At 36.2% G+C, this 9682-nt stretch overlaps 1 protein-coding gene across 1 annotated transcript; it reads left to right on the top strand.

The window, feature by feature from the left end:
- The first annotated feature begins 3842 nt into the window (after positions 1 to 3842).
- On the top strand, positions 3843 to 8966 carry nans (N-acetylneuraminate synthase). Its single transcript, XM_015372596.1, has 6 exons — positions 3843 to 4104; positions 5173 to 5388; positions 5471 to 5570; positions 6225 to 6379; positions 8172 to 8438; positions 8522 to 8966. The coding sequence occupies exons 1-6, from the start codon at positions 3973 to 3975 to the stop codon at positions 8729 to 8731; spliced, it is 1080 nt and encodes a 359-aa protein (XP_015228082.1). The 5' UTR covers positions 3843 to 3972; the 3' UTR covers positions 8732 to 8966.
- Positions 8967 to 9682: the final 716 nt, after the last annotated feature.

The following is a 9682-nucleotide window of genomic DNA, read 5'->3' as shown; positions in this document are numbered from 1 at the left end:
GTGTTCTGTTAGTAATACATGAAACATTTCTTGCACTCCCAGTTTTGCCAGTTGATCTAAAACAAACGGTGTACAAGTATATAAAATACAAACACCTTTATTAAAATGCTCTTTTTTTTTATTATGTATTTTCTTTCTTAGCACTTCTACAAATTAGTTATACAGCTGCTGGAATCTGCTGCTGTGAGTCAGGAATACAGTTTTACAAGTTATAGCTTTCACTTTTACTACAAATGTTACGCTGAAGTAGAGCAAAAGATATCTATGACTATTTGGGTAGTGCACAGAGATAAGCAACAGAGGCTATACCATCATAACGCCTGACAGGAAAACCCATACTTAGCTATTGCCACTAAACGTCAGAAACAAATGTGAAAAAATTCACTAGACAACAAAAATATGACTTTTTTTTTTTTCATGCTGCTCTCATAAGCTCCACATGCCACTTTTACTTCAGGTTGGCTCTTCATATCTTAAGTCCTTGACTGCTTGGTTGCAGGAGGTCAGCTATGAAGCCATAAAACACTTTGTCTTCTTTTGTCTTCATGAAAGACTAAATATAATCAAAGACAGTTTTGTGGATGTATAGAAGTTTGTCAGGCCGCCTGTGCCACAATGACTCCTGAATATGAACAGATCAACATAATTACACTTCATGGAAATGGTATGTTGATAACACAAAGTAAAACAGGCTAGCCTTTCTTGATTTTGAAAAAAAACAACAAAAAAAACATGATGGCCATTATGTTGGCAGCTATAGATTTATACTTTATAGAATCATTGCATCTACCTGTGATACTCTGATTACACAACTTCACTGGAGAAGCATTTACTTTGGATCAAAATGAGATAAATACCTTATTGCTTGAAGTTGAACACATATACATGTGCATGAAGTAAACAGTAAAGAAATAATGTATTTGTTAAAGGTATAGTGGAGGATTTATTGTGAATTTTTGAAAAGACCTGCACTCTCCGCACATGCACATGCACATGCACAAACCTTTACCTATACCTTTTTATAGCCGTCCCACCTAGTTTCAGCGCAGTAACCTGACTTCTACATAAGAGAAACTTTATTTGTTTAAGCATTGTGACTCTGACCTATGGGAAACAAACTTAAGATGCAATATGGGAAAACTGAGATATATGAAAGAGGATTAGGGCCACTGAATAAATGAAAAAAATTAACTGTTTTTTTTATTTTATTTGAGATTAATATGCAAAAAATCTGAGTTCTGACTTTTTTCTCAGAATTCTGACTTTTTTTTCCATATTAAACATAGATACAATTAAAAAATCAGTTAACATTTCTTTTTTTTTCCAGTGGCCCTAATTTTCTTCCGTAGAGATATGATTTATGTTATACTATCAAAGTATTAATTGAAGGATAATAGGAAATATAGGGGGAAAAATACCATGTCTGTTTATGTTTTATTAGATTTTTTTTCATAGATTATGTAGATAAAACAATGCTTCATAGAAAGAGAGAAAGGGAGTGGGGCCACCACACATGCTGTCACACCTCTGTATAGAAAAGGATTTTCTATTTTAATGCTGAGCAAGTATGTCGCAAAGCCATTTAATTTGAGTGGACATTTCTTCCATGTCTTTAGTGAAGGACACTTGGCCTGGACTGAAAATCCTATTTCCAAAATGCTTCTAGACGAGTAGATGTCTACTATTTGGATTCATGTCTTTTCTGATCTTGAAGGGGTTCAGATTTTCTAAAACTCTCTTGTTTTTATTTTTCCCTCTTTCATCTCAGTCTGTTGGTGCTAAACAGACATTTGAAAATCAACTTCTGACTAGGGTTGAAATTTAAAATCATGTTAGTTTAGGATTAAATGACCATTTGCTGACATCTGCTGTAATATAAGCAGATCTACAAATTGATAAACATTTTTTAATGTAACTTTTGTCATCTTAAACATACAATGACCAAAGCATAAGCCAAAGTGTAATACAAATAGAAAATAAATAAAAATATAAACAAACTGCAATAGTGGACTAAATAAAGTCAGTTTTTCTGTAGACTTTGTATGAGTAATCATATGTTACTATCTTTTTTAATTGATTGTTAATTGCTTGTTAATCAGAAACCTTTTTGTTGCACAATATATAGATTTGTTTATAGAACTGCATTAGAGTTAAACAATAGCAGAAGGACAGATGCCTGTGCCTTTTGCTTCTCTCAAAGGATCAGTAATCTCCTGGTTGTTTCCTTCCCTTGCAGTCAGCTACATACATAAAATTCCCTAAAATGTAGGGGCTCAGTAATTAATGGACAGCCTTATGAAGAAATATGCATGAGCCCCACTCCAAGTTATGTTGTTGGATGCATTGTTTATCCTGCATGTCATTATTAATTAGAACTACACGTTAATGGACAGATGATTGTCGATACGTACAAAGGGCTTGCCAGAGAGGCTAATGGTGGACATACAGTATTAATGGCTCAGTTGACCGTAGTGGATGGAAAGCCAAAAGTGATATAAAACACCACTCCACTTTGACAACACATTTGGTTAAATAGCAATTAAAAAATTGGGATTGATGCACACATATAATCTCAGTTTTTTTGAAAAAACAACAATATGAATGCTTTGGACATAAAAAACAGCATTCAATGAAGAGGAAAACACTGTTTTGGGATTTAGCAAGTGCCCTTAAAAACCTGCATCAAATGCCTCTTCAGTGTATGTATTTTATGGCATTGTGACTCACTAAAGTGTGTTTTCTGCATAATTTTTAACCTATATAACACTTGATAAAAGTAGTGTTTTATGGCATTTCTGAAGATATAGATAAGATATTACAAGCTACATTATAAATGCTTGGGGTTATTTAAATAGTAATTTGACTTTTTGGGTTTGGTGAACGTGGTCTTAGCTAATGCTAATTAATCTTTCATTTGTTGTCAGCTTTATTTAACATTAATTGGAGACGGTAAGTCCACTGGTCACTCAAGAGCTTTTAAACTCGACTTCATGTAATAAAAACGGTTTAATGTTTATTTGTTTCCAACTTTCAATTCTTCCTTTATAGATGGCCTCAACAATGGAGAGTTTCATGGGATAATGCTTTCTTGGCCTGCATTTTTCTGAATTATTTTCTTTCCTCCCCCCAGATATATATATATATATATATATATATATATATATATATATATATATATATATAGTGCCAATTGTAAAGTTAATGAATGTATATGTATATATACACTTACATATGTATACATACATAAACATATAAATTTAAAAAGTGCTAAAAATATATATATATATATATATATATATATATATATATATATATATATATATATATATATATATATATATATATAGGAGCAATATTTATGGTTATTATGGTTATATACAGCGTGCCTTAAGAGAAAAATAAAGGGGTTATTTTTTTTATTTATTTTTTTTTAAGTTGAGAAGAGATGAAGATATTCACATTTTTTGTGATTTAATATAACTGGAACAAAACAAATGTAAGGAGATGAGTGCTTCATTTGTGTTGTGGGTTCTTCAATAAACACACAGGTACTTGAAGAGAACAGGCTTTATCTATTAAACACTCATATTACAGGCGTACACAACTGTGTTAATACTACACTACATACTACATGTTCCAATACTAAGTTTTTTATACGCTGCACTTGCGCCACCTTTCTAGGCCATGGGGAATTACATATTTCAGGCTGACCAATAAATTGTTCATATTCCCTTCCGCAGTTCTGCTTTCCATCATTCCAATAATTTTTTCTTGTGTCCTGAATGGCGATGCTTTTATTTTGAAGTAGTTCCGGTTGCTACGTGGAACACGTCTGTCTCCAAAGGCGGAAGTAGTTCCTGCATTCATTCAGTCCGGTTAGTCTGATATCCCAACTGAAACCGCTTTCTTCAGTAATTTTTTTCTTCGAAAACCTCTTCTTTTGGTCACACTAGTCCTTCCTCTGCCACCAAGATGCCTCTGGAGTTTGAGCTGTGCCCCGGCCGGATGATCGGAGGGAACCATCCATGCTTCATCATAGCTGAGATTGGACAGAACCACCAGGGAGACATCGAGATAGCCAAGAAAATGATTAAAATGGCAAAGGTGAATGAAACTTTGGTTTATTTATGTGGCTTCGTGGTATATTAATATCAGTTTCCCCACGCCTCAGTTTTTACTGTTTTATTAATAAAAATGGGGCAAAGTTTAGGTGCATATAAAACACTGTTTAATTAACAGATACATTTGGTCGAAATGCATTTAGCAGCACTAATTACTTATCATGCCAAACAATCCGGTAAGTTTTTATCATTACTCACAGCAAACGTAATTCATTATTCAGACTGGGTGCAGTTGACTGGTCCGTTGATCCAAACGAACCAGTTTAAGTGTTACGCGTCACTAGGTTAACCAGGTTAACCAGTTTCAGGTTAACCTTTTGTCTTTGTGTGGTTTCTCTGATAGAACTTTTTCTTTTTAAAGAGGAACAATAAACAAGGGAAGGAAAACACGGAAGGATTTCTCTTTATTCCATCTTCCTTTGAGCACAGGGATACAATTAATCAATGAGTCATGAACTATCTACAGTATCTGTCTGTCTGTCTGTCTGGGCTCAAACAATTAATTGGATTAATCGTGATTAATCAATTATTGAAATAATGGTAAACTAATTTGGTAACCTATTAATCATTAACTGGAGTATAGAAACTCTGAAACATGCCTATAACTGAGAGTGAACCACTTAAAACAGTAATTGTACCAACATTTTGAAGAAAATATAAATATTTTGCATTTGAAATAAAAAGAACAACTTTTTCTCCTGTCAATATGATATATCTAAAACTCCACAAGTTGAAAAGTTTTCATTTCACCTGGTTTAATTCAGTAAAATATCTTTTAAGGAACCGATTATTTGGAAAAAATAATCTACAGATGAATCAATTAGCAAAATAATCCTTAGTTGCAGCCCTAATATATATATATAAATGTTCATTATAGTGTTAATAGTTTTCTCTAATTTTAGCTTTTAGGATTATTTTAGTGTTTATAAAAAGTATGTCATTGTCCTACTTTCATAACCCTGGGTTGAAGCACACTAACTATTACTATTTATATATATATATTTTTTATTTATATCTAATGTATTTCGAATGCACATATTTTCCTCCACAGGACTGCGGTGCTGATTGTGCCAAATTCCAGAAGAGTGAGCTGGAGTACAAATTCAACAAGAGAGCCTTGGAGCGTCCATACACCTCCAAACACTCCTGGGGAAAAACCTATGGTGAGCACAAGCGCCACTTGGAGTTCAACCACGATCAGTACAGGGAGCTGCAGAAATACGCAGAGGAGGTGGGGATCTTCTTCACAGCCTCAGGGATGGACGAGGTAAGACGGGCTCTGATTCAGAGTTTCTCAATGATTTAATCAGCTCAGTGAATTAAGTACAGTCCTCGCTTACTTCCCGTAGATGGCAGTGGAATTTCTCCATGAGCTCAATGTGCCTTTTTTCAAAGTGGGATCCGGAGACACCAACAACTTTCCTTATCTGGAGAAAACAGCCAAGAAGGGTGAGACCAAAGTACTGCTTGTGACTTGTTTCAGGTTGTGGCTTTGGGTGTGTTTTTAATAAAGAAAGACAAACATTTACACTGTGTCAGAGACACATTTAGAGCAGTTGGTCCTGGCAGTGTGTGCACAGTATCCAGGTGGAAGAAAGCAAACTAGCTAAAATGGAAAAAAACAACAAAAAAAACACTGGAGCAATGTTAATTCGATGGCTTAATTTCTAAAAGACAAGATTTGTGGGGTGATATGTGCCTTTTAATGAAAGACTAGCTTTGACTGGGTGGGCTGCAGAGGCTGCATTGAGGTGAGATTCTGTCTGTGGAATCCCTCTCATCACCAGAACAGCTCTGGTTTGATTTGTTTGTTTTTTCCATACGTTCATCATCTTGTTAAATATAAGATGATGCAGACTTAATATAAAGGATTACAATAACCTCAGGCTTCTTATTAGCAAACTAGAGCGTAATCGGAAGCTTCTCTGCAGTCATCTAGGCAACAAAGAGGAGTTCTTCTGTTTTATTAGCAGATTTATAATATAGTTTGGATTATTGCTCCATATTTTGGGGGAAATCAAATGTCTGGATCTAAACTGCCCGGCAACATAAACTCTCCTGGATATTCTATCCGTCATGATGTTCCTTTTGTCTTTGTCTCAGGCCGTCCCATGGTGGTGTCCAGCGGGATGCAGACTATGGAGACGATGCGTCAGGTCTACAAGACTGTGAAACAGCACAATAAAAACTTTGCCATCCTTCAGTGCACCAGTGCGTATCCTCTGGAGGCTGAAGATGTCAACCTCAAAGTGATCGCGGTGAATTGCTTATTTAAACTATTTTTTTTTTTTTTCCAGCTTAAACGAGTTAAAACATGATCGTTTCCACATGTCGTCATTGCAACCATAGATGTGAATACATAGACGCCTCTTTGGGTGGGTTGGCCTGATGCTGGGATAAGTTAAGGCGTCCGCCATTTTGGATGTACACTCAGACACTCGGTATTAGACGGACTTTAATCTCATATATTTTATGTTCATAATAGAAAACATGTATTTTTGTAGTTCATTAGTTTATTGTCCTGTTGTTTTCCCATTATTACCATTTCAGGACTCCGAAATGGTTCCGCAGTAGACTGTGTGACTTTTCTCCTAAACTTCTGACTTTATTCTCATGTTTTTCTCGTAATATAACCACTTCATTCTTGCAATATTACCACTTTCATCTCATTAGATTTTTACTCTATTCTCCTGACTATTCTTGTAATATTAGTAATTTAACCCCCTTATACCCTAGAAGTAATATGTCCTCAAAACTCCAACATAGATCGGTGTCTATACCAGCTGTTGAAATGTTCACAAATGACATTTTAAAAAAAGTTAAAGACTAGAAATGTTTAGATTAAATTAATTCCAAAAAAGAAAATTAAATACGATCCACTGGACTTTGTTTCCAAGTTTGAAGACGTTTTGCTTCCGATCCTGAGAACTTTCACCAGCGTAAATTAATTAACCCTTTTCTTCTCACTGCTATTTCCCACTGCTTTCTTAAAGCTTTATCCAGAGTATATAACTCTAGTATGTAGATTAGAACATAACAGAGATGGTGGTGACTTTCACGCAGAGATGAGGGATCTGGAGTGAACAAGTCAACTCGATGTCGTGTATTGACCTTCCCAGCCACTGAACCAGGTGCGTCCAATCTACACACTGGTAAATTGACTAGTGATTGGACTCACCTGCAGCTGGGCAGAACAAATAAATGACATAGAGATTACTTGTTGACTCCAGATCTCTGTGTTCAAGCCAGCACACAAATGGGTGTCAACGTATGCATGTCTATGGTTACAAATGTGTTTTATGCTGTTGTTTTTACGATTCGGTGATCCAACAGCATAAATCTGTTAAGTGTAAGGTCTGGTTTGGTTTTCATTTTGTGGACTAAAATCTAATAAATTTGGTATGCTTTTTTAAAATTTCTTTAATTTTACTTGGCCACATAATGTCAATACTTTATACAGTCTTTTGCAGTTACAGCTGCAGGTCTTGTAGGTTTTGCATCCACCAGCTTTGCGGATCTGAAGACGGACATTTTTGACCCTTCTTGTTTGCAAAGCAGCTTCAGCTCAATGACTTTAACAGAAGAGAATCTGAAGATGCCAGACATTAGTTCAAATATTGGATAGATAGATAAGGGTCCCTGACTTGCTGGGAGTTTAGGATAGCCTCTCTTTCAACAGCTAAAGAAAAATTATTTAATGATGCGAGCATCACCATGTTTCTTTTTTGTGTGATGCCAACTTTATTTTGGACCGTCTATGACTTTCCTTGTGCCAGTCTTCAAAGGAGGCCAGACTTGTGGAATGCATGGATGATGGTTGACATCTTCTCTCACCCGAGCGCTGCCGCCCCTCCAGAATTACCATGCATCCTTTAACTGCTTTATGCCAGTAAAACGGATTTACGTTCATGCTTCTAACCTGAAAGAAAGTGAGGAAGTTGCTGAGGCATGAACACACTTTCAAGCAGGACATACACCAGAAAAGGAAGACTCTATCAATGTTATCAGCAGTCTTCTAGGATAGTAATGTATTTGTTCTTATCCCTGCAGGAATACCAGAAAGAGTTTCCTGATATTCCAATCGGGTATTCAGGTCACGAGTCTGGAATCACTATTTCTGTGGGAGCCGTAGCTCTGGGAGCGAAGGTCCTGGAGCGTCACATAACCTTGGACAAGTTTTGGAAAGGAAGCGACCATGAGGCCTCGTTGATACCGTCTGAACTGGCTGAGCTGGTCCGCTCTGTTCGTCTGATGGAGAGGGCACTGGGAAATGGCATCAAGCAGATGTTGCCCTGTGAGAAGGCCTGCCATGACAAAGTTAGTGAAACTTTCCCCCTAGATGGAATATCTAATCTCACTACCTATAGTAACCATTCTCCCTGTCATTGCTTTTGCTCTAGCTTGGCAAATCTGTGGTGGCGAAGGTGAAGATCCCCAAAGGAACAGTCCTGACTCTGGACATGTTGGGGGTGAAGGTGGCTGAGCCGATGGGTGTCCCGGCAGAGGACATCTTCCAGCTGGTTGGGAAGACTGTGAAGGAGGAGGTGGAGGAGGATGAGAGTGTTCAGCCTGAAGTGGTGGACCGCTATGGCAAGAAGGCCAAGTGTTAATGACAGCAACAGCTTCAGGATTGTTTAAAATAAAAAGGCACTTATTTCCAGAGGTGTTTTTTGTTTATTTCATTAAGGGATATAATGGATACTGAAATGTTTATAATAGGGGGTATTTTTTCTCAAAATGGCAAAATTGTTTCATTAACCTCATCATTATTCAGCAATTTATCAAATGGGTGGAAAGTTGGACTGAAGTAGCTTAAATCTTTATTGAATTACTTCTTTTTTACCAGGGAAAAAAAAAAAAAATCAGAAAGTGGCCTTAAAGTGAGATTTTTCAGGGCAATCTTCAGGTCTGCTGTAAATGTGTTCAGAGGCGGCACGACCACCAGGTGGAGCTCTTTGGTGGGGGGGGAACATTCTTTGCACTGAGCTTGAACTATCCACTACAAGAGGAAACTAAAACCAAATAAATGGAGAAACTTTGTTTAATTCATCCTGCTGAGATCAGAGCCAGTTAACTGCACTGTTTGTACAGCTGCTCCAGGGTGTGACCTAATAACCAATTGCACTGCAGAATTTGTTTTCTTTGTGCATCTCTGGCTCTCCTGTGATAGATCTCAGGCTGAAAGCATTCATGATTTTTTTTCTTTTGACACAATTTTACCTAAGATGTAATGTTCTTAATGAAAAGGTTTGAATAAAAAAGAAAATATTGGTTTTGTTGATATCAAGCCTATCAGCCAATCAATATGAACACTAAACATATGAGATAGTACGTATAAAGTATATTTTGTTTAATGCTTACAGTGTTTGGAAAATAAAATAAAAGGTTTACTAAATTTTAGCATGAATTCATGTATATAATGTGTTTGATTTTGTATACCGTTCTTTCAACTATGGGGCTCAATTTATAAACCTTTGTCCATCTTTTTTCATTTCTTTTTTATAAACAGTCCTGTCTGGCAATTTTGCAATAAGAATAATTGTCTTGATGCCAAAAAGAGC

Source organism: Cyprinodon variegatus, unplaced genomic scaffold (assembly GCF_000732505.1).
Source record: "Cyprinodon variegatus isolate N-32 unplaced genomic scaffold, C_variegatus-1.0 Scaffold74, whole genome shotgun sequence".
Classification (NCBI taxonomy): domain Eukaryota; kingdom Metazoa; phylum Chordata; class Actinopteri; order Cyprinodontiformes; family Cyprinodontidae; genus Cyprinodon; species Cyprinodon variegatus.
Note: the sequence above shows the minus strand (reverse complement) of the source record. Positions and strands in the feature narration are given on the sequence as shown.

Bases quoted from the DNA above. Each gene is read 5' to 3' on its own strand.
- nans (XM_015372596.1), top strand. From the start codon at position 3,973: ATGCCTCTGGAGTTTGAGCTGTGCCCCGGCCGGATGATCGGAGGGAAC. The intron at 5,571-6,224 runs GTGAGACCAAAG...TCTTTGTCTCAG, and splicing joins GGAGAAAACAGCCAAGAAGG to GCCGTCCCATGGTGGTGTCC. The intron at 8,439-8,521 runs GTTAGTGAAACT...CTTTTGCTCTAG, and splicing joins AGAAGGCCTGCCATGACAAA to CTTGGCAAATCTGTGGTGGC.